Source organism: Amblyomma mixtum, chromosome 5 (genome assembly GCF_055824585.1).
Source record: "Amblyomma mixtum isolate Tamu chromosome 5, ASM5582458v1, whole genome shotgun sequence".
NCBI classification, from domain to species: domain Eukaryota; kingdom Metazoa; phylum Arthropoda; class Arachnida; order Ixodida; family Ixodidae; genus Amblyomma; species Amblyomma mixtum.
Window position 1 is genome coordinate 107,826,054 of NC_143016.1, and position 24,807 is coordinate 107,850,860.

The 24,807-nt window shown below is 49.6% G+C and overlaps 2 protein-coding genes across 2 annotated transcripts; one reads left to right on the plus strand and one right to left on the minus strand.

Moving 5' to 3' along the window:
- The first annotated feature begins 4,500 nt into the window (after positions 1-4,500).
- LOC149343297 (uncharacterized) lies at positions 4,501-7,359 on the plus strand. Its single transcript, XM_089546927.1, has 3 exons — positions 4,501-4,628; positions 5,372-5,732; positions 6,868-7,359. The coding sequence occupies exons 1-3, from the start codon at positions 4,501-4,503 to the stop codon at positions 7,357-7,359; spliced, it is 981 nt and encodes a 326-aa protein (XP_089403053.1).
- Positions 7,360-14,399: 7,040 nt separating this feature from the next.
- On the minus strand, positions 14,400-20,959 carry LOC149343298 (uncharacterized). The gene is made up of 4 exons (XM_089546928.1): positions 20,469-20,959; positions 20,349-20,380; positions 18,824-19,155; positions 14,400-14,912 (listed from the first exon to the last, which is right to left on the minus strand). Exons 1-4 carry the CDS (start codon positions 20,852-20,854, stop codon positions 14,400-14,402), a joined length of 1,263 nt encoding a protein of 420 aa, XP_089403054.1. The 5' UTR covers positions 20,855-20,959.
- Positions 20,960-24,807: the final 3,848 nt, after the last annotated feature.

Genomic DNA, 24,807 nt, shown 5'->3' on the forward strand with positions numbered 1-24,807 from the left:
GTGTATCGAAAGTCGTCGGCATCTCGGAGTTCTCACCCTTTGACGGAACTTCCCAGCGTTCCAAGCAATACGGAGAGCAGACCGAAGTGGGGAAGAACTATTACTGAATCTGGCGAGGTCGTACCGTTGCAACAGGAATCCAGAAGGCACTCAGTACAAGCCAGGGAAGCTTTCACAGAACCTTGCGACAAATGCAGAGACAAAGGCATACGAGCCTCCAGGAGCTCCATGGGCATCAAAGAGCACAACAGGCGAGTGTCTGTCAGCCATCGACACAAAACGCAACGCAGACGATCGGTGCATGGTGACGCTCCCGAACAAGTCAACCATAGTCGTCGCGCATCGTGTGCGGGTAGGCGCAAGTCCGTAATCGATAGAGAAGATAGGTTGTCTATTGATATAGCAACCGTTAAGCTGCCAGGAGCCGATTCTCTTCACGGACCAGCGTCGTCATTACACCCCATTGCTATGAATCCGTGCACTTCGAAGCATCACCATCACTGCCACTCGAACTTCGCGCACCGACAGCAGCAGCATCACGACCATACCTCTACAATAGGCTCTGAAGCCCACTTCTGTTGCCAAAGTGCTCCGCCCTTCCAACCATGCATGTCCAAACGAACATGCATGTCGCACCATGTGTGTCACCACAGGTGCAACAACATGGATAAACGCGCCCCTCATGTCTCGTGTTCCGCTGCAGTGTTGCCAACGGACCAAGTTCATGGCACTGCCTTGGCCCCAAAGCTCGACGAGGTAAACGTCACATGTCCAGCGGCACCTCCCTGTTGCAAGTCACCGCAAGCCATTGCGGCCTGTTCTCACGAACAAATCCCGGTTAACTTGCTAGTACAAGAAGCACATAACTCTTCCATCCTACCGCCACTGCAGTCGTCCACGACAATGTCGACTGCTAATAGGCCACCTCCGAGGGAGACCGCCCCCCTGCCGCAAGTGTTTGAGCAGCGAGTGTCGAACGCTGACTTGTATCTCTTTCTTCCTAATCTAGACGGCCAAGGAGAACTCTACCGGGCTCGGCGCGTTTATCCCGTTCTCCGGCTTCAGAAAGGCCCCACCAAGCAAGAGACTGCCAGCAAGCCGCCGCGCACTGGGGCTCAGAGTGGTGCGGCCACTACAGCTCGCACTATGAAATCCGAGATGCGAAGCGCTCCAATGTCGAAGAAACCAAACGATTTGCGGCGGCCTTCTGGAAGGTGCTCCTCAGACTCATCAGCGTCATCCAGACAGACATTCACCCTACCGAAACAACAAAATGCACTCGGCGGTGAAGGAAAGCACCAGGAGACCGTCCACTCAGAACATGGCGGCTCACTACGAATTTCCGTCCCAAGAAGTTCTGTGAAGGAAGCCGAGATTGGAGAACCAAACATGATGCGCACGCCGCAGCAGCCACCTGCTAAACCGTCCTTTGTTCGGCCTTCTGTGGCGTCTGGAGCACTTGACCGAGATACATTAAATAGGTTGCGTGTCGATGCCGCTAACTTAATCGGAGATGAAGCGCAGCCCATGGCGTCTAAGCCGCAAGGAGTTTTCTTGAAACGTCTCTCTGAGCAAACGGAACTACAGGAGATCCACCAGGCCGAAGCGCGCTCGGCTCGATCGTCCCTGGCCGCTGCCGCACTTGGCACAGCTGCGCCAGCTACACTGCACGATGCTCCAGTCACATCAGTACTAACTGAAGAACAGATTTCATCCATGCCTCTTCCTACAGGGCATGTTTCTGAAGCAACGAAACAAGACGTGAACGGTGAGCTCGAGCCGTGCTCCCTGAGACCGACTGCGCGGCTGTCTGTGTCTTATGGCGAACTCGACTCAGTTACGTCAGCTAGGCCGCAGGATGGTCTCACTGAAGGCATCAAAGGGGAAAAGGAGGTGCCGCCGGTGCCACAAGGACTTGCCTTGAAACGCCTCTCTGACGCGATGGGACGAAATGCAATTGACCAGCCAGAGCCGTGCCCCGTGCCACAGTCAGTGCAACCATCCATGGCTTACGTCGGACTCAGTCCAAGAATGTCAGCGATGCTCCAAGAAGGTCCGGCCAAAACAGTGAAAGATGAAGAGTCGTTGCATTCAACGCCTAATGAACCACTTCAGTCCAAACGCCTCTCTGGTGCGATGGGACTGAACACGTGCTCCGTGCGACCACCTGTGGCATACGTCGGCCCTGATTCATTCATGTCAGCGAGACTGCAGGATACTCTCCCCGAAGAGGCGACGCGTGGACAGCAGTTGCCTTCGACGCTTAAGCAAGATCATCTTCCCTTAAAACGACCCTCACAAACGACGGAAGATGACGCGATCGACCAGCGAGATATGAACAACGTGCGAAAGTCTACGAGGCCATCTGTGGCTTCTGTCGCAGTCGGTTCCGGAGCGTCAACCAAACCGCGGAGTGATTCCACTAAAACAGTACAAGCTACGGAACGACTTCGTTTAAAATGCCTCTCTGAAGCAACGGAACGAGATGGAACCCGTCACACAACTGCAGAAATTGCCACTTCTCTCACTGATGCTAACCAAGAGTTTACTAAAACGTCTGGGCGGGACACGCAGTCATTAAAGCGGATGTCCACAGCACCAGCACTGCATGGAAAGACCGAAGCAAAGGATGTCATTGGTATGTTCGAGTCACCACGTGCTTTGAAGTGCTTGCCATCACCTCCCGAGAAGGCAGCCCAGCAGGCTCGAGGATGCTTTAGTGAAGCGTCGCTTGACAGTGGTTTTCTCCAAAAAAAGCAACAAATAAGTAGCGAACTAACACCACACACGCCGTTCGCTACTCCGTTGCAGAGTGGCGAAACAAACATGGGAGGTGATCCGTTGAGTGCCCTTTCCTGCGAGTACTTCTCTGCCCTCAAGGAGCAGGGGAACGCTAGAGAAAGCTTGGGGCTGAGGTCGCCAAACGGGCCAGGCTTGGCTTCCCCACGGGGCGACCATGACGACGCCGTGGATGTTCGAATGACGATGGCCCCACCGTCGACATTAGATCCCGAGACCCGCAGGCTGCCTCCTACCCAAGAAACGGCACTATTTTATCCGGAAATCCGTTTTGCTATGATTGTGAGCCTATTATGCCTCATGTGGATGTTCTCTGTTTACTTGCTGTTTCGAAAAGTTTACACAGGCAAATTAGCACCGAAAGCTGAAACGCTTCGAGAACCTTTTCCAACTGTTCTGTACATCCCGGTAACTGAACTAGGCATGCGGACCACAAAAACAGTGACTACCGAACTTCCAGTCGAAATCAGCCTCTGCACTACATCATTGTGCGTTCAAGAAGGACATCGCCTCAAACGATACATGACTAGAGAGCGGTCTCCATGCAGTAACTTTTACCGTTATGTTTGCAAGGAGGAAGAAATGCCTACCGTGCGGCCGCTTGCTGGTGGAGCCTCCAGTTCTTCTGACACGGTAATGGAGGAATCTCTAGCGGCTGGCTTGCGCACGTTCATCTTGGATGAGCGCCACAGAGAGGTCACTCTGGTCAGGGCCTTGTACAAGGCTTGCATACGGCCTTCTGGAAACACCACTGCCTTCCTGCAAAATGAAGTCTTCGCGACACTGCCCATCAAAAGATGGCCTTACAAAGGCAGCTCTTTTCTTAGGTGTGAAATATGGCGCATGGCAGGCATGCTCATTCGCAGGTACGGTATCTCGTCGATTATCGAGGTCACAGTAGGTGTGCGTCGTAACGGAACGAAGCCGACAGTGGAACTGAGCTACCCTAAGTACCTGCAGTTAGAAGACTACTCGCTCAGCGAAGTCGCCGACACCTTGCGCTCTGCCGTTTTTGAGGCAGCTAGGGAGTTTGGAAGCGCTGAAGGCGCTCCGAGTATGGATAACTTGGCCTCTCAGATTACCACAGTAGTCAGAAGCCTGGCAAACCTGAAGGGAAACAAGACTGTTTGGCAAGTGCTCTTCGCCAAGTTCGAGGACGTCGACGACAACGTCAGCTTATTCCTCAGGTCGATCTTTGAGGACGGCGTGAGTGAGGGCACAGCTGTGGTAATAAGAAATCCGCGCCTGCTCATCGATCAACTGCAAGCGCTCACATCATCAGCAAGCATTGCTGCTTTTGCAAATTATCTCGGCTTCCGCATTCTGGTCTACTTCGCGGCACTCTTTGATCCCGATCGCGCGAAAAGCCTCCGAAGAATTCTTAGCGTCGAGCTTGCAGGTCGAGTGCTCCCTCCTAAAATGGGCTGGCTTCTGTGCCTCCGAGTGGTAGAGAGCGTACAACCAGCGTGCCTCATGAAGGCTCAGGCCATGCATCAAGCCGCCGCAAGAGTAACCGCCGCGAGTCGCCTGTGGCTGGCTCGCCTGGAAGGCCAGTTGTACCGCAACCTGCCTTTTATCTCCTGGCTGACTGACAAATGTCTCAAGATGGTCAGTCACAGGCTGCCAAGATTACATATAGTGCGCTTCTTTAAGTCGTCGTGGTTTGGAGAAGACCTCTGCATTCTCAAGACTTCCGACAAAATGAACGAGGGTGGTTCGTTGCAAATGTTTGCTCGCACCGCAGGAAGGTATCACCGAGAACGGCTGCGCCAAATTAGCAAGAAGACAAGGCCTCTCAGTCCAGGTTATGCCTTCAATACGGATAGCAGGTGAGTGTCCCGCTTCTAATCCGCCATCGGAACTGTACATGCATGCAGACAGAAGTAAACAGAGCATGTTGTAGCCTTCTAACCCAATTTGCTAGTTACCTATTCATAATTAGGAGGTATAGCATGTGAATGCTGGTAGGGCTCACTGCTACAATTTCTCATGGACACACGTCTTCTGATTTCTGCCAGGACAGACGCGATTGCATTTAGAACAGAATAGCGTGCTCCGTGCTCAGAATAGCGTGCGCCTGTGCGTTCGAAACTGCTCCTCTGTCTGCCATGTAGAATGCGGGTGTCTGCGCAGTTAACGCCAAGCATAAAATATCTCCATGTTATTTATGTCATAGCCCCATGGTAACGACGCATGCTTAAAAAGCAGCTAAGAAATATCGAACTCCAACCTTAAACCAGTTTTTTTCAGCATCAATGATGTTACGGGTCTCCAAAAAAAAAAAAGCATTAAGATGGGCTTGAGAGATTCCGTGGCCCTTGTGTACATGGCAATATGCAGGAAGTATACGTAATCATATACAATACGTCATCATACAGATTCACTTTACGCACATTATCAGCTATACAGCGCTAAGCTGATTCAAGATAAATGGGAGAAAACTTCTGCCACTTTGAAACGACTAACTAATTGACCGTCTCCCCACCCCTGTTGGCTTCGGCTGGGCTGTATACTAATGGCTGCACTACGCTGTGCGCCCAACTGCTTGTACGAGTCATGCCTGTTTATGCAGGTACAGCGAGGCAGAACAGGCTGTGTACGTCCCGTTGGGCCTAGTGAACAGTTCGTGGATAGCTGACAGCTCGCTGCTCGCCTTCCACGCTTCTCGCACGGCGGTGAGGCTCTACAAAGGGCTTCTTCCCGTAGCCTACGAGCACTGGGACAGCAACGAGGACGCGGAATCCCAATGGCTGTTGGACGCTGGCTCACGTCGCCGCCTGGACAGCCTGCTTGATTGCCTGGCGAGGGACTTCTCTGCTCTGCCGAGCTCACTGCAGCCTTCTTGGCCCGGCGTGGTGCGAGAGGCTTCTGAGGTCCGCTATCCTCTGTTGGCACAGACTGCTGCCCTGGCGCTCGCCTTCGCCGCCTTCAAGGTGGGAGGGAGGGAGGGAGGGAGGGAGGGAGGGAGGGAGGGAGGGAGGGAGGGAGTAAGAGAATGGGTGACCCTGCAGCGCATATTAAGAAACGACGGAACCACCAAGATAGTGACTTTCCCCGCTTCGACATTGAAATGACGCATGACGACTGTATCCAATTACTGTTAACTCATTAAAAAAAGAACGATTCTCTGGCTCTTTGCGGCTATTCTAACGCTTGTCCGCCAGCGGAAAGCCCATTTGCCACTGAGAAAAATAAATTTAAAAATCTTCCCGGCCTCGATTCAAAATCATGATGTCCACACTGAGAAGAACTGGTTGCCGCCGTTTTAAAGGGAATGGCGATGTAACATATAGCCTCTGGGTTAGATGCCGATGTTTTGGGGACAACGCACGCAGTTTACTTGAGAAATCGGCTGTTGATGGCGACATCTGCATTTCATTTTTCTATCTTTACTGGGTTGTAAAAGCTCTATTTCAGCAAGAGAGGTCTCTTTGCCATTAGAAGGTTAACTTCAATTTTTAAAGCAAGCGCCCCGACTAGACCCGCCCCGCACTCCCACTCAAGATAAGGGTTTCGGACCGTCGCCTCGGCTTCTATCGAATTACAGAAAGTCGCCAAATGTCTAATGCGAAATCCGAAGCCCACAGTGTTTTCTTTTTCTCTGTCCACGACCACCATAGGCTTTTGTTTTCCTGTGTTCACTTTTACTCTTTTTATTCACTCTCCCGCGTCTAGAGCGGCTAAAGTGAGGCTCTCCCTCCTATCTTCTTCCACGTTGCAATAAAGAACAGCTGCTGTTCCATTCATAATCGGTACTTCAATAGGTATTATTTAACACTGAACTGATTCTGAACGCGCCGCATGCTCCCACGTGTGCTTCTCGCATCCTAGTTGTCCTCACGAAGCTATATGCGAAGTCAGCTTAACAGCACCAATCTCTCGATTAATTGGATAGAAAATCAGTTTAATGGAACGTGTAGTTATTTCAGCTATAGTCTCTCTCTTACCTCGTCATCAAAAATATCGTCTCGATTTCTCTATACGCGAGAAATCCATAGAGTTTCAGCAAATGCTCATTCTGTCTGGAGTTCTGTCCCGCCCTGATTGCCCACTGCCCTCTGCGCGCAGGAGCTGCTGAATGCGGACCACAGCCGGCGGTCGGACTTCAGGCTGCAGCCTCTCAGCGCCGTGTCTTCCGAGCAGCTCTTTTTTCTTTACTACGCGCTGGACAATTGCGAGCGCAGCGACGAGCAGTACCAGACGCGCCAGTTCCGTGCCTGGCGTCGCCTGCCTCCTGAGCACCGCGTCAACCTACCGCTGCGCCACCTACCTCAGTTCGCGCGCGCTTTCCGATGCGGAGTCTCCGACGGCTCATCGCCGGCGGATGTGGTGGAGCAACCTATGGCGGCCTCCGAGAAGTCGCGTTGCGACGTGCTTCGTTGGAACATGAGTCTGGTGCATGGCTCTCGACGCCGGTACGGGCGGCGCAGCCCCGTCAAAGCACCCTTCGATCAGGCTAGGCTCGCTGGGGCGCAAGTCAACGTCCCGGACAGCAACTCACCTAGGCTTGTTGGGTCCGGGGAAATCGTGGAGCGCCCAGAATTGTCGGTGCCTTATTGATAGCTTCGTGTATGCGATGGGGTCCGTTGACTTCCACGATGCCTCCACATGTAAAATAACCTTGACGCTATATTGTGGTCAATGTACCTCGATGTGATGATATTCGATATACCTGTGTGCGAACTGTAAAGTTGAATTCTTCCAGTGAATGCATCAAAGATTACCCCCCGCCATGAAACCTTGGCGCATATTCCAGTCTCCGACATTCTGGAGGCGGTGGAGTGACGCGCGTTCAACCTTTGCAATTATTTGTGATGTTCAAGCTCTCCTGAAGCGTTATTTATAATTCGAGTAGACTCCTCGCCTTTCTTTCCTTTTGCGTGATGCCTGTAAAATACTATAGCGTGGGCTGGAATAGCGTGGGCTGGAAGAACAACCTGGGATGCACGAGGCTCACCGCTGGGAGCATCTGCCATGGCAGGGCAGTGGCGCATCGCTTAACCGCAGCACCACTGCGCCACTGCACCAGGAAGGTATGAGGGCTCCCAGGCATCTATGAATGTAAAGTAGTGAATGAACCGCTTATATGGGAATTAACCCGCTACTATCGCTCACACCTTTAAGGCGCAGCTTAAGCGTCCTCCAATTTTTTATGTCTTCAAAGTAGCCGCTTAGCCTTCTGTTGTGTAAGTTTCTCCCGACTACTGTTTGGTTCACGTTAACTAGCGCCGTACACGTGTAAGCTAAATGGAGACAATACTAGGCTCCGACAAGAGTACATTTCTTGAGGCTGGTTTGATGTCAATCTTGTTCTTTAATCACCTTTCGTGCAGCGTTTATTTTTATTTTTTTTTTCATTGAGCGAACTGCCTTATGAGGTATACTGTCCTCCCGGTCAGTCATATGCACAAGGTACTCGAGGTACAGACGTTATCTGCAATAGAATGATTTCGTTCTTAGAAACGAAGAAGCCTTGTGTTATCGATGTGAGAACTAGTAGGAAACTTGCAGCTTTGAGAGTCAGCAGTGTCCATAAAGTACCCAACACAGTGTGCCGAAAAGCTATCGTTTCCGTTCGCGGTAGCCAATATCAGCAGATGCTGCGATTAATGATGCTAGACTCTGCACTCAAGGGGTGAACGACAGCAGCCCAATGACAAATGCGACAAGAAGTGTTGAAACTTCAAAGGCAGAAACAAACACAACTGCGTGAGCTGCACTAGTGTCACAATGCTAAAATGGCGGCTTCTGTATGTAGCCTCGGAGATAGAAGCCCCCAACCTTCAGAGGCCTAACCCACTAGCCTCCTCTCAACCGCGCACCCCCCTAGCTATAGTATACGCACCCGCCAACACACCCAACTCTACCCTCCAGAAGCACCACCTGTCGCAACTTACCTCAAATATTGTTATACAAAAAAAAAGATTTAACCATGGCTGTGACGAAAGTAATGCAATGGCACGAGGAAGCTCGTATCGACTGGCAGAAAAGTGTTGGCCATGAAAGAATCAAAGATGTTTAGTCTGACAGGATAGAACTGCCTTAAATTGTAGCTGTAAATTGTGCTTAGAAAACCTGAAACAGAAAGGCGACAGAAATATACACAAATGTTTGGTAGCAGTACCATGCATCAGGCAACCTTCTCGAGCCATTGCGTGCAATTGTTTCGAAGGTTGGTTGGTTGGTTTATGGGGTTTAACGTCCCAAAGCGATTCAGGCTATGGATTCCCCGATATAATTTTACAGCGCCCGCATGGCAACGTACGTGTACATGCTGCACGAAGGTCACAATTATGTCAGCCTCTCACATAAAATTGTGGAACGCTCCACGCTCGATATGCGGACATGAAAGTGCTCGAGGTCTCTTTGGTGGTATCAGCTTCACTGTGAGCGCTGACCTGCAAGCGCACATTTAGTGACTGTCTCGTATGGACTCCGAGGAAGGGACAACCACCCAGTACAGCAGCCGCGACGCAAACGCTTTAAATTCCGAATATGGTCCACAAAAACCGCGCTTCTCGGAGCGAAGTTCAACAGTAGCATCAAGACGGCTTGCAGTATACGGACTGACGGTAAGCGTTGTCCGCTCGCACGGATGTGCACTGCATAGTTGTTTAGATGTAGAAGCATAAGTCATCCTTCTTTTGCGTTGCTTATTCGGCCTTGGGCTCTCCTGTTACTAATGGCCGCACATTTTAACTTATGAGTAATGGGCTCTCGCTACACACGCAGACGCAACTGACAACAACTGAAAGCACGCCGTCGCGGATTCGGCGGCGGAACAGCTGCCTGTACATGCGGGCGTTCTGCGCACTCAGCCTCGCAGACTTTCCAAGATCGAATCCTTTCTTTCTAAGGCTGTCTAGCGCTGGAGGAAGTGTTTGTTGCGTTCGTTCGTTCGGGAACGGTGCAGGACGGGCGCGAACAAGGCCAGTACGTCCTTGTGCAGTTCGCTGCCGTGAAGCTCGCAAACAATCTCCTGCCACCCATTTAACTCTCTGTGGCAATTCTTGCAATCTACAACACAGCACCAATTTCCTCTGCCTTTCCACATCTTCGTAGAAAGAACATATTCGGCAGCCACCCGTAGTATTTCCACTGCTGCGTCGCTGCGTAGACGCTGGCGACTTACTACACTGTAGACTTACGAGGCCTTTGATGGCGCCTTGTTCCGAGCGCGCCTGCGGCGTCATATGGTCTCAAATGGAAAAACTGCGCGCGAACATGATTCTTGCTTTGTTCGCCGCGCGACCGAGGAGCAACAATCGCAGTAGAACACTGTAACCCTAGTAAACACGTAGAAACTTATGCCGCTTCCGTTCCTGTACCGTGCGGGTCCACTAACCGCTTTTGTCGGCGTATCGCGAATAATATTCAAATACGCATAAGCGTCGCAGATTGAATGCGGGTGGTCGTTGTTGGTGAAACCAGCAACAAAATCAGGAACACAAGAAGAGGAAGTACGCGGCAGATCTCTTTGGTACACGCATAGTACACGGTACAGCGCTGGACTATACTAGCGACTGATCGCTTGAGCCTCAAGACAGCGTCTTGAGCCTTGATTCTATAAATATATTTGCGTTCTTTCCTCTTTGTAACTGTATATAAAATGACTGGAAAATCATGTGGATAAAATTGTCTGTAATTAATAGCAACAATTGAGTGTTTAATAATCACCAATGCCACGTCATTTAGAGTACGCAGACACCAATTTTTTTTGTATGCGTGCTTTCTTATTTCAATAGATGACGTACGATAATTGAAAATTGAATTCCTTTCATGATTCCTTCTTTCTGTTCTTTCGGTTTCTGTTTCATCGACCGAACGATGGCTGTGACACGTATAAAATTAAAAAAGCCTGCTCTTGAATCTGGCTGGTTTCAGTGCTGTAGTAAATTAAAGCTACGTATCATCGTTTCCATTGCAGTTGTTTTTGTACTACGCCACAGCTATTCACAGCCATCGTTCGGTTGAATCGAGTGAAAAAACTGAAACCGTAGCCACAAAATAAAAGTTAATTTTAAAACGCATAACAATTGTAGAAACATATTACGCGGAAATCAATACCGTTTAAATTTAAAGCCTTATTTGAATGCAGCAAACACGCAACTTGAAGTATATTTTGTAAGTATTAGCAATATTCATAACTGGCTGGCAACGCCGGGCTTTTCCGCGCGGAAAGTGTGGAAAGTGGAAATAGATTTGGCGGCATCCTTGGTTGGCGGCTGCGCGTGTGGTGAAAGCTTTGACGGCCTGCCGCTGTCTAAACCGTATTTCCGAACTGAATATGCTTACTTTCCGCCCATATCCTTCTTGTCCCATGTTGTACGGTGTTGAGTGACTGGAGTGCCGTCTGTACTTCGCTGCTGACTTCCTGTTAATCATTGAGTGGAGAGGCGACTGGAACGCCAAGTAGTACGCTGTTGTAAACAATGACCCATCTGTCTCTTCGTCCCATCAACTCATGGTAAGACAATGATGGAACATTATTCGTTACAAGGTAGCTCAGCTATCTCTGAAAAGACAACACGAAACATACCTTTAAAAAGGTAAAGATGCGGGTCAATCGGTGTCAATCGAACATATTGGAACCATCGAATATGTTCTGAACATAGTGCTGCTGGCGTCCCACTACTTCAATTAGGCATGTCGCGACAAACAAAGCAAAGCTTGTAGGAAGCCGCAACGGTAGCCCAGAGGTTTGAGCATTCGCCTCGCCTGCAGGAGGTGCGGGGTTCGATCCCCAGTGCCTTGGGGTACCCACCGGTGATACAATGGGTACAAGCTTTTCCCTGGCCCGGTGCTCGGCTTATCTATAGGAAAATTCTTGGAAAATGAGACTTCGGCAGCACGTCTGTCGACGAGGATACCTTATGCCATGGCACGTTTTTGGCCATAGTTGCCCTTCATCATTAAAAATATCATCATCATCAAAGCTTGCAGGCACAAAGGCGTCAGGCAAAATTCACTACAGGTGGCTGTAGTGTTGCGGAAAATTATGAGTCAGACCTCGAAGCAAAGAGTTTTTTTAAAGTATCGCAATAACAGTTGCGGCGGAAAATGAAAACAGCCATATACTCGCCAAGCTTCAGCGGCGCACTACGGGTGACAGCACAAGCATAGCAAAGGACATGCTGGCAGAAGTGCCACGCAGTAAGAAAAAAGCGACCAGGGAACAACGACAGGGCTTGACATGGCTATCATCTGTTCCTCCAAAGCAACAGAGCATTCAAGAAAGGGTACAAAAAAAAACTGCCCCCCATTTACCTGGTTAAGGTAAATGCGACTTGGGTGCGCTAGCGCGTTCGCTCATTTTTACCTTCCTTTATCTTTGTTTTTCTTTTATAAGCTGGAAAGTTACAGTTGCATCCGTATGTTCTCGCAGTCTTGCCTCGGCTTTCCTCTTGCAAAACGCCGCCTAAGCTCGATGCGATTCGTGTTGCCGCTCCCTCTGTTCGGCGGTCTCTGAAGCCACTTCTAAGCACCTCTCGAATGCACGTTCATCCGGGGACTTGATCATTCGCATCTTCTTTTTCTCACCCTTCTTCGCGTTTCTCGCCAGAGAAAAAAAATTAAATTGTCTTTTTGAGGACGGGGGGTGGGGGGGGGGGGGGGGGGAAGTGACGCAGTAACTGGCTCGCATATCTCGGTGGACACCCGAACCACGCCTTAAGGGCAGATATAAAGGAGGGAGTGAAACAAGAAAGTGGTGAGGGGATATTTCACTTGCGCTGACATCGCACAGCACACAGGCGCCTTTTTGCGTTTCGCCTCCATCGAAACGCGGCCGCCGCAGTCGGGTTCGAAGCCGGGTACTCCGGGTGAGTAGACGAGCGCCTTAACCACTCAGCCACCGCGGCGGGTCATCTGTTTCCGCATCCCGTTTAACATGGCTAAACTGTTTTTGCCGCTTAGCTTTGGCTTGCCACCTCCGCTCTCTTCTTTCAGTGCCTGTTCAGCTCGCCGTGATAATGTTCAGCTTCGTCAGTTCAGTTTCGGAATCTGTCGAAGCACCGGCTTCATCCATGATTTACAGTTTGCTGCACTGCACGTTCCTGCGGCAGTGTCACCCTTCACCTCTTCTTTCTGGCATCTGCATGTGCATCTCACCGCGTTTCTAGCTAATCTGAACACCCTCACTCCACTCGGCTGCAGCTGCCGCGACGCCCTCCTCCGATTGGCGGCAGCTGGCGAGACGATCCTCTCTGCTTACCCGAACTTGCCCGAGTTACTCCGAAGCTTCAACATGAAGGGTGACAGCTTTTTAGCTCGCGACACATCTAATGCTAGCACACTAAAATCTCCCGGTAAAAAGTGCCAATCTATGGTGGTATTGGTAGTGTACGTGCGCAAGTACTGAAAACTTTGTAAGCGCATAGCCAATAAACGTGGCTACTAATGTGAACAAAGCCTTAGACTCCCAAGCTTCTCGAACAAAACAAAAAGTTCGAGGCAGAACTGCAGTTTCTCAACAAAGTGAGAAACTATCGACAACAGCGCCTAAAAGACCGGCAAAATTTTAGGCACTACGACACAAAGGTTGGTTGGTTTATGGGGTTTAACGTCCCAAAGCGACTAAGGCTATGAGAGACGCCGTATGGAGGGTTCGGGAAATTTCGACCACCTGGGGTTCTTTAACGTGCACTGACATCGCAGAGTACACGGGCCTCGAATTTCTCCTCCAAAGAAATTCAGGAGAAATTCGAGGCCCGTGTACTCTGCGATGTCAGTGGTGTAGAGCCCTGTCCGGCTTAAATTTTATTGCGTTTTTGTTTTTAAGAAAATTGTATCGACCAGCGACTCTCCCGCAAGTTGCTTGGAATTATTCTTGCATCGCTCTGGCGGGCCCAAGCCTAATGTATGTTCAGTAGCCTTTAACACCTGCCTGCAACTTGCAAGACAGTTTCAGAGCACCTTTAGCACGCTCATAGAACGCTACATCACACGCAGAAATACAGCGGCAGTGATGCTCCCATTAGTGAGATAGTTGCCACTGGTCTGGGACCACGCTGTCGACCTAGACCCATCATAATTATCTGGTGCTCAAAAAAGACAAGTTGCAGCATTGTCTTTAAATTTTAGATGCTGAACATTGCACATGTTATGCTCTACACAACTTATGCAGTTCGTTACACATAGTTAAAAGAGCTTAGTATTTACAGTGTCGCGGTCGGTTAACACATATCGCTGTCCATTACACTGTGTTGCCATACACTGCCCTCGTGTCATCTACTGCAAGAATGCAGTCATCACCACTCCATACCAATTCAGTCAGTCTTGTGTGGCGGCTAAGACGAGCATCAGTCTTACGAAGCAGCGCAATGGACGCGTAATCATCTCAGTACAAGCCAAGGCTGTGTCGCTAATGCGCTCCTACATTTTTTTAAAAAACTGCTCCAAACGTTGCGGTAAACCTTGCGACAGTATATAGGTCGGAACGCAAGGAGATCCCTGCGTATATACAATAAAGCGCGAAACACGTGTCCAAATCCCGCAGTTATAAAAACACGTCATCTTGAGGCAAGCCACCCGCCAAAGCTATAGACACAGCTATAGCCGATAAAGCTATAGCCATAGCCGATTGAAGCTAGCAGTCCAGATTAGCCCCGTCTAGGTCGCCCGGTGACGGCGACCTCACGGCGGGTGCTGCGTGCGGTAATCGATGCAGTCTTGAAAGCAGACATGCCTTCGCCATCATCGGTAACCTTCGTTGATGGACCGAAGTCCATTTGATCGGCAAGAAAACCGGTGAGAATGCTAGCATCGTCCCTACGCTGAGCAAGCCACAGGCCAGGACCACGCGCCGTGGACTTGTTCCAGACCACAGCTTCGCATCGTCGCCCGTTGGGCGCCGCCATGGGCTCGGGCTGCTCCCCAGAATCGCTGCATCCGAATGCCTGGGCGAACTGTGGCAGGTGTCGCAGCGGAAAGTTGACGCGGTACTCGGGAGGCAGCCGATTCCAGACCCGAAACTGGCGCGCTTGGTAGGTGTCGTCACTGCGCTCGCAGTTGTCCAGAGCGTAGTAAAGGAAGAAGAGCTGCTCCGAAGTGACGTCCGGCAGCGACTCCAGCCTGAAGTCCACCTTCCAGATGCGCTCCGTGCTCAACAGATCCTGCACACACGATAGCGTAGAACTTATTACATGAAATGTGACTTTGTAAGGAGACATGCGGCAGCGCACTTAAGCTATGCCTTAAGGGTATGACACGTTAGCGTTAATGGGTTAGTGCCCATATATGCGGAACTGGTGATTCTCGACTAGGCATTCATGGATCCCAGGGAGTACTCATACGCGGTGGTGCAGCGGTTAAGCGATGCGCCACTGCCCTACGATGGAAGGTGCTGTAATCGATAGGGCTTGCGAGACCAAGGTTGCTATTCCCGAGCAAACTCTAGCGACTAATCATTAGTTTAACTGCCATCTGCCACGTTGGTCAGCTTGGTTTGTTTTATAGGGTTTAATGTCCCAAAGTGACTTCGGCTATGAGGGACGCCGTACCGAGGGGCTCCGGATAATTACGACCACCTGGGGTTCTATAACCTGCACTAACACCGCACAGTACACGGAACCCTAGTCATCGAGATACGACCGCCGCGGCGGGGATCGAACCCGCGTTTGCCCACAATCCGACCTAGGTGGCCCATCCAGGTTGCTTATCCAGGGGTTTTTCGCTTTCAACGCCGACGACGAGGACGCCGGATTTTATGCAGGACCGGAAGGGAACCTTAATGCTATCTATCACGTTAAGAATCGTTTGACACATTTTACAGCCATGTCGTATAAGTGCTCGCATGGCGCCCGAAAGACAAGGAGAAAAGACAGATGGACAGAGGCTCAGTTGGTTTGGATGCGATTAACTGTGTAAGCAGAACGCGCTTTTAGAATTAAGCTTTTTGATGCTATTTCGTTCCTGCGCATTCCATTGCCTGAAAGTTTCGCCAATTTTGCTTTCGTTTCGTTAGCTTTTAGAGCTCGCAAATAGGTTATGCTCTTGCATTTCCTTAGTAAAACGAGCTTTCGGGCAACTTAAGGGACTTTCTTCAATTCTACGATTCTCAATTCTACAATAGAGCAGTAGTGCAAACATGATCGAAAAGTCGTCAACGTCTCGTTACACTTTTATGCGTTCGTCCGGGTGAAAAACAGACTAAATTCTGCTCAATGCTGGATAAAAATGTCGGTTAGAATGGCTGCCACACATTTTTTCCGCATTTTTTGCGTTTTATTACCTGTCCCAACTTTATGGTTACCTGCTTGCAACGAAAGCGCTATTCTCACCACTTTAACAGTAACGTAGACAGTTTCCATTTTTCTCCATGTGGCCGCCCATGGGAGCTACCTGCTTGTTTTTTCAAACAAAAATTACCCGGGAGAATTTGGCTCTCATTTCTTATTTTTGTGCCTTTATATCTCTTTGCATTTACCTTTTCAATTTCTGCATTCCTGCCTGCACGTTCGTTCTCAGACTATAGCTGCTACGTGCTCTCTATGTGAGTGCACATTTAAAGGCATGCACGCTTTTCCCCGCTATAACCTGGACGGATATGACGCTAACAACAGCGACACAGAGTTCTGAAAGTGATTTCGTAAATTCATGTCTCACATTTGGCTTATCGCAAATGGTACACTTCGCAACCAGGCAAACGCATACATCAGCTAACATTCTTGACATCATCCTCACGTCACACCCAGATAACTTCTTGTCGGTTTCGCAGCTTCCCATGCTTAGCGACCATGTAACGATTCATGCAACTTATGAATGCCACATTCCACATTCCGCTAAAATTAAGAAGAAAATTACCTTGTACGATAAAGGCGATTATGGAAAAATTAATGAAGCACTCTGTGAGTTCTGTAACTGGTTCCTAATCGACTTCCACCAGCGCTCCGTTGACACCAACTGGAAACTCTTTAAAAACAAAATGCAAGCTCTTATCCATGCGCATGTACCTACTGTCACAATAGCCGAGAAAACACAATCCCCATGGTTTGATAATACTCTGAGCCGTCTGTATAAGAGGAAAAAACGATTATTCCGCCTTGCGAAAGGGTCTTGTAATACAGGAGCTTGGAACAAGTATTACGATGCCGAAAAAACATTTGATTCCTTGGCAAAAGAAAGAAAACGATCTTTTTATTCAACTACCCTGCCTTCAATGCTACGTAATAACCCAAAAAAATTCTGGAAACTTATTAACCCCACTTATTCCAAGCCCTTGTCTCTGCTCGACCATGATGGAACCACTGTACCAGACCAGGACGCTGCCCGAGTTTTGAATTCAACATTCTGCTCTGTGTTTACGCGTGAACCCGATAACACCTTACCAGTTTTTCCGTGTTTTGATCACCCTTTAATGCCTGACTTAATATTTGAACCTCGCAGAATCCTGAAACTAATTGAATCACTCAAACGTACTTCTGCTGCTGTGGATGGAATTAATGCCAAAATATTAGTTAATACCAAGCACATCTCAAGTATCATTCTAGCCCATATCTTCCAACAGTCCCTTTCTTCAAGCACTGTTCCACAGGATTGGAAGGTAGGCAAGGTCATTCCAGTCCCGAAAAAAGGCCCTTCACAGTCACCCAGTAATTATCGTCCTATATCTCTCACTTGCGTTTGTTCTAAACTAATGGAACATGTAATTCACTCGCATGTCGTAAACTTTTTATTATCTAATAATTTCTTTCATCCCAACCAACATGGGTTTCGTAAGGGTCACTCTTGTGACACTCAGCTAGCATTATTCATTGGTGATCTTAGTTCTAGCCTCGATAATAACATTCCCGTTGATGCCATATTTTTAGACTTTGAAAAGGCTTTTGACAAGGTTCCTCACAAACGGCTATTTTTAAAACTTTCGTGTCTTAACCTTGATATGCGCATATATGAATGGATATGTGATTTCTTAACTAACCGCCAGCAGTTTGCGTATGCTAACAACACCGCCTCTTCCAGGTCTCCCGTACTTTCAGGTGTGCCTCAGGGTACTGTCCTTGGTCCTCTACTCTTTCTAATATATATAAATGACATTCCTTCAAACATCTCATCTTCCATTCGCCTATTTGCCGACGATTGCATTATTTACCGTCCTATTAACCATCAAGCCGATGCTCATGCCCTCCAAACTGACCTTTCACACATAGAAACTTGGTGCAAAACATGGTTAATGTCCTTGAATGTGAAAAAAACTTCGTTAATTTCTTTTCATCGGCGACGCACTTACCCAACTCCTTGCTACGTACTTTGCGGTTCCGTTATTTCTCCGACATCAACATGTAAGTACCTGGAAATTAACATATCGCATGATCTTTCTTGGTCCACCCATATCACTGCCATTACTAATGAAGCTAATCGTGTCCTGTCTTACTTACGACGTAATTTGTCAGTAGCTTCTTCGTCTATTAAAACTCTCGCCTACATAACGTTGGTTCGTCCCAAGCTGGAATATGCATGCGCAGTTTGGGACCCTCACATTTCTTATCTAACTAAAGCACTTGAATCAGTGCAAAACCGTACTGCTAGATTCATCCATTCAGACTACTCTTATCATTCTAGTGTGACTGCCATGAAATCAAGAGCTAACCTGCCTGACCTCGAGCTGCGACGCAAAATCTGTCGACTAATCCTTTTCCACAAGTTTTATCATTCATCCCTTGCAGATCTAAAACCAGCTCATCACGTGTCTCCTCGCACCAGTCACAGCAAAGCCGTTTATCCCCCCCCGCGCACGCACCACTGCGCACCTTCATTCCTTCTTTTCCCAGACTAGAGTAGACTGGAATGGCCTGCCTGCCGATGCCGCACTCCACACCAGCCCCGTCCATTTTAAAAAAGCCATTGAAAATGTTCTGTTTTAAACCCCATGTCATTCATTTCAGATTCATTTTTTTTTTGTACTGTTTCCCCTCATGTAATACCGCTATTCAGGGGCATTTGAGGTGTACAATAAATAAATAAATAAATAAATAAATAAATAGCGCACAGAAACAGGGTGAAGCAGCAACCAGCGTGCTCATACCTTGAAGGCGGCGTAGGCCATCGCCACCGCCGCGGTCTGTGCCAGAAGCGGGTAGACCGCCTCGGAAGAGTTTCGAACCACGCCGCTTGTAAAGAGACGCAGATCCAGGGGCATTTCTTGCCAGTCCCTTTCGAGGCATTTCAAAAGACTAGCCAGGCGTCTGCGGGAGCGTTCTTCACTCAGTACCTGAGTCACTACCGTGTCCTCGTTGCTGTTCCAGCTCTCGTAGACGAGCGGCAGCAGACCAAGGTATAGACGCACAGCTGAGCGCGACGCTTGGTAAACAAGCAGTGTGTTGTCCAACGGATGGGAGACATCTAGGAGCCCAACAGGTTTCAGGTTCAGTTTCAGTTTTATTCCTTAAAGGCCCCCTTTTCAGGGGGTGTTACATAAGGGGTGGGAATACACTTGAAAAACAGCAATCATTAACATTGAAGATGATTTGTTACACGCGCTTGAAAAACAGATGGCGAAGCGATGACGACGATGTCATAGGGAAGGCCGTTCCAGTCTGAAGCTGTTCGCGAAAAGAGCGATGCAGAAAAAGTAGTAGTGTGCGACGATGGGCGTGCAACTTGCAGTGGATGACTGGTGCGGTGAGATATGCGTGCTGCGGCTGTGATGTACGGTGCTTGATTCAGGGAAGAATAAAAAAACTTGTGAAAAAGAGCGAGGCTAGCGATGCGGCGACGAAATGAAAGGAGTGGCAATCCGGATTTCACTTTCAAAGTTGAAACACTGGTGTCGTACGAGTATGAGGAATGAATGAACCGGACGGCACGATTTTGAACAGATTCCAATGCAGTGATTAGATATACTTGATGTGGGTTCCAGATGGCGGATGCATATTCTAATTTTGGTCTTACCAATGATTTGTACGCGAGCAGCTTTACCTCAGGTGGGGCAAGACGGAGGTGACGCTTCAGGAAACCTAGTGCTTTATTTGATGCTGAAATGATGTTACTGATATGAGCGCGCCATGAGAGATCAGGAGAGACGGTGATTCCCAGATATTTATACGATTCTGTTAGCTCAATCGGTGTATCAGAAACAGAGTAATAAAAACGATAAGGGTTGCGACGACGAGAAAAAGACATGAGTTTGCATTTAGTAGGATTAAGGGACATCAACCAATTATTGCACCAATTTAATACACTGTTAAGATCTGCCTGAAGGGTGTGTTGATCATCGCGATTGTTAATGGTACGGTAAATGACACAATCGTCGGCGAACATTCTAATGCTGCTGGAAACATGCATGGGCAAGTCGTTAATATATATTAAGAATAAAAGGGGACCAAGGACAGATCCTTGTGGGACACCGGATGTTACTGGGACGGACTTAGACAGGTGGCCGTTAACATAGACAGACTGCGAACGATTAGTTAGAAATTCTTCAATCCATTTTAAAATATTAGCGTGTAGGTTGAGCTGCGAAAGTTTTAGTAATAGTCGGCGGTGAGGGACCTTGTCAAAGGCTTTCGCAAAATCTAGAAAAATAGCATTCTAGAAAATAGCAAAATCATGTATGTATACTGCTTGATGCGCAACCTTGTACCTGCGATGTAAATAACACTAGTTCGACAATTTAAACAACCACAAAAGCGTAACGGCGTTTTGTTAGTGAGAAGATTCCGTCGCCTCACCTGCTTATCGTGTCGAAGGTGTGACCGTGTTCTCGAGGCTTGATCGTCTCCCTGATTTGACGAAGCCGTCTGAGCTGGTAGTCACCGGCCACACGGACAAACATGCTGACTGAACTGCGTTCCTCCATCTCGGTGGGTCGTCTATCAGGGCAGAGGTCATCGCGCAACAATGAGCCGGCGAAGAAACGTGCCACGTTAAACCTGCCAACAATATCGGTGAACGTGGCAATGCTATTGCGAGTCATCCATTTTAGGCGTCCCAGGTTGCGGTAGAACTCATCCTCCAGTCTCCCCAGCCAAATGCGACTGGACGCATACGTTCCCGCGGCAGACAGCTGCATGGCTAGGGCTTTTGACAAGCACTCCGGCTGCACGCTCTCGATCATTCGAAGACATAGGAGCCAGTCTAGGTCCGGGCTAAGTACACGGCCCCCCAGTTGCACTGAAAGGATGCGCCGAAGGTTCGCAGAGCTCTGCCGCTCCAAGAGCGGCGAGAAATTTACCACGACGAGGAAGCCCAAGTAATTCAGAAAAGAGACGACAACGTCATCTGACGTGACCTTCTGAAGTTGATTCGCGAGCAGGTCGTAGCTCCGCAGCACGACCGGTGTGTATGCCGCTACGTCATCCTCAAAAACAGTGTTGATAAAGATGCGTAAATGGTCATAGGTATCGACAAGATCGCCAAAGTTTCCCACGATTACATCCGAGACGTCTCTCTCGTGTCCTATTTCTGCCAGGCTTCTGACAACTGAAACAACTTGAAGAATAAGATTTTCAACTTCGCTCACCCAACCGAACTCCTGGGCTGCTTCCAAAACGGCCAGTTTCAGTGTTTCCAACGCTGCGGAGTTCGGTCGCTCATTGAAATACAAATGGCGTGGGTAGCTGAGCTCTACCGTGCGGTTGGTATGGCCACGTTGAAGACCTACGGTTACGTCCAGAAGAGATGTGATTCCGTACTTGCGAATGAGCAATCCAGCCATGCGCCATATCTCTCCTGCATGCAAATAAGAGCCGTTGTAAGGCCAGGTATTTATTGGCAATGTCGCGAAGACTTCCTTCTGTAGAATGGCAAAAGACTCCCCCGATCGGTCGGAGCAAGCCCTGTACAAATCCCGCACGAGGTCGACGCCCATATTCTGCTCGTCCAAGATGTAGTCACGTAAGGTGCCTGCCAGGGTTTCTTCGACAGTAGTGTCGACCGACATTGCTACTCCGTCCCCGAAGTCCTGTGCTGGGGCATCTTCCAAACTACTGCAGACATAGCGGTAGAAATTATTGCAAGGAGGCCACTCCCTGCTAATGTGGCGCCTTAAACGCTCTCCTTCCTGAAGGCAAATGTCCGTGGAGCAGAGATAAACATCTGGCGATTCTTCGCTAGCTGTAGTCAGTGTGATTTCGGTGGGCAGCGTCGATGGTGGATTGTACGTTGTAGTCGGGAAAGTCAAAGGCGTCCATACGTCAGTCTCTCTAGTGCACTGTTCGTCATTCTTCGGACCCCCAATGAGGTAAACCACAAGAATCCAAACAAGACACACTAGACCGATTATTATAGCCAAGCGGCTTTCGGGATACAAGGACCAAAGACCGCCTTTCGCTGGAGTCTGCTTACGAAATTCAGCCTCTGGTGAGGGTGCTGTCTGAGCCACTGGAACTTCGGCGTTTACCACTATCTCATGTTCCTTATCCTCATCGCCTTTATCGCTAACCTCCGCTACTGCTTCAGCGGCTTCGGCATCTTTCTCTCCAGGTTCGGTGGTTTCATTACCAGATTCTTTCGCACCAAGTTCTTGTTCCGCGCTTGAATACTTCGTGTGCTCTTCATCATTCTCTTGCTCAACTTGCATTGCCGGCTGTTCTGGAGGTACTCCTCCAGAGCAAACGTCAGTGCCGTCATCTCCCTGGCTTCCTTTTCGTTTAGAATCTTGCTCAAGCGCAGTTGCCTCCAGCGCTGAGGAGGGCCGCCTTGGAGCATTTTCTTCCTTTGGCATAACCTCTGGTTCCTCCTGATCTGGCAGCGTCATACCCGTCGCACTTTGTCCTGGTGCTATCGAGGGTCGCTTCGTTGCCTCGAGTGACTGCACCCCATGTTCAACCATTATGCCTGTCGATTCTCTATCCAACTTTCCGACCACATCTCCGCCTGCTTCGGTACAAGCCAGCGATACGGAGGTCCTCTTTGAGCCGAGATTTGTGGGATCCTCCTGCTCTTTCGGCATCAAGCTTGTTCGTTCAGCCTGCGAAACGTTGGTAGAGCTCTTCCTTCGTGATGAGGCAGGCTGCGTGTCAAGGCGCCCTTGCAGCAACTCAATATCCCGCTTGCCTCCTTCACTAGGCCCTGGTTGCGGAACAGCGTTCGATGAAATGGAAGAAATCGAAGCTCTCGTCGAGCACCCGCCAAGCTTCCGACGCTCGTCTGGTTTTCTCGCTACCTGTGGAATTTCCGGCGCTTCGTGCCTCTCAGATTCCCAGGTGCGAGCTTCAAAATTCCCGGCGTCCATGTCCGAGATACTAAGCCGGGGTTTTGCTGCTTCCAGCTCAACAACCCCTTCGTTTCTTGCCAACTGAAAGACGGGCGTCAAGGGCCGAGCCTTGTAGAGCTTCTCCTCGCCGCTTGGCGTTTGCAGCAGTATGAACACGTCTTCTTCACTCAGTGTTTTGTTATCCGTCTGAGGCTGGAAGCCAGGTAAAACCGGCATTGTCGGCATCGTGATCTCTGTTGGCAGTATAGGCTGCAGCGCTGGAGTAGGAGGGGTAACGGAGCAGATATTCGTGATGCGCGTCTCGATGGGGGCCGCAGCTCGCTCGTGAGAGCAAACCGGAGTGGCTGGCAACGACGCACATCTGCCCGCCCAGTAGGGCACCACCGGTTGGTGTCCGTGGTAATGGCCCACCATTGAGGGCTCGCAGTATCGGCATACTGGGGGCCTCGCTGCTGCGCAGTGCGTGTGGTGGGCATCAGGGCTTTCGCATGGCCTCTCATAATGACATCTATGCTGGCACCTGTGGATTGATAAGGCAGAACTACAAGCACGGCATATCGAGCACGTTGAAGGCTGCTGATGCAACCTACAGTGCGCGCTGTGGGCGGACACCGAACGATAGTGAAGGCACTTATCATTGCACGAGGTCAGCGAATGGCACTTAGCAGTGCACGAGGTCAACGCATGTGGTTGTGGGAGTGATTGACGCCTCTTAGGTGACTGGACCTGTAGTTTGTTCACTTCATATCCGCTCTTTTTTACGAGGACATCTCCATTACCGATGGCAGACGCGCGGCGAATATCTTTCGATCTGCGACGATCCGCCAGGAGCCTTTGGTGCTGTGCTGAAGACGACCTGCGGCGCTGGTCAGTTCGATAGCGGTCTATTACTGATGATCGACGATCGCCTACGTGGGCGACCGACGATCGTCTACGCTGCTCACCAAGTTCCTTACGCCCTCCGGAAGGATCTGCATGAGGCATCTGACGGACGTGTGCAGCCGATGACCTCCGTCGATGGTCAACTTGTGGGCATTCTGACAGTCGTCTACGCTCCTCCTCAAGCGGAGGCCTTCCACGGTCGGGTGCTGTCGATGATCTCCGTCGATGGTCAATTCGTGGACATTCGGACGGTCGTCTGCGTTCCTTGTCAAGCTCGGCATAGCCTCTGGAAGGATCCGCATGAGGCCTATCAAGGTCGTGTATGGTCGATGACCTTCGTCGATGATCGACTCGGGGGCATTCCGACGGCCGTCTACGCTCCTTCTCAAGCTGAGGCCTATCACCGTCATATGCAATCGACGATTTTCGTCGATGTTCAATTCGTGGGATATCCGACGGTCGTCTACGCAACTCTCTAAGCTCGTTGAGGCCTCTTGAAGGGCGCCTAGAATGCGGCTTCAGCTTCCCGGACGACCAGGCGAACGCTTCACCTTTACCTTCTGTCCGCACGCCGGCTTTTTGCGCCGTTAGTATCGAAGCAGGACTAGCGCTGGGCGCTTCACAGATGGTCTTTCCCCATTTCATTGAGCTGTTCAGATCATCCGGAATGCTGGGGAACTGGAACCAGGGGTAGGTCCTCATCGACGTCGGCGATTTTCGGTATTGGTCTGCGGTCATATTCTGAAGTTCCTAATTGAAGGCAAGCAGAAATGAACAAAAAAGGCTTTTCAATTTTAGAACTGGGTTAAACAGCGGATATTAAAACAATGTTTGGAAAGAACAGCTTAGCCTAAACTCCATTTCCCTCATGCAACAACTAAGTCTATTACTTATCACCAAGATCTTTCTCAGCTCAACCTGTATTATTCCTGAGAGATTCGAACTCTGCACTCCAAAAGTTAGAACGTTAT

Coding starts and splice junctions, on each gene's coding strand:
- LOC149343298 (XM_089546928.1), bottom strand. CDS start 20,854: ATGATCGAGAGCGTGCAGCCGGAGTGCTTGTCAAAAGCCCTAGCCATG. Junction 19,156..20,348: donor GCATCAAGCAGTATACATAC/ATGATTTTGCTA, acceptor TGAACCTGAAAC/CTGTTGGGCTCCTAGATGTC. Junction 14,913..18,823: donor TGGCCTACGCCGCCTTCAAG/GTATGAGCACGC, acceptor TCGTGTGTGCAG/GATCTGTTGAGCACGGAGCG.
- LOC149343297 (XM_089546927.1), top strand. CDS start 4,501: ATGAACGAGGGTGGTTCGTTGCAAATGTTTGCTCGCACCGCAGGAAGG. Junction 4,629..5,371: donor GCCTTCAATACGGATAGCAG/GTGAGTGTCCCG, acceptor CTGTTTATGCAG/GTACAGCGAGGCAGAACAGG. Junction 5,733..6,867: donor TCGCCTTCGCCGCCTTCAAG/GTGGGAGGGAGG, acceptor CTCTGCGCGCAG/GAGCTGCTGAATGCGGACCA.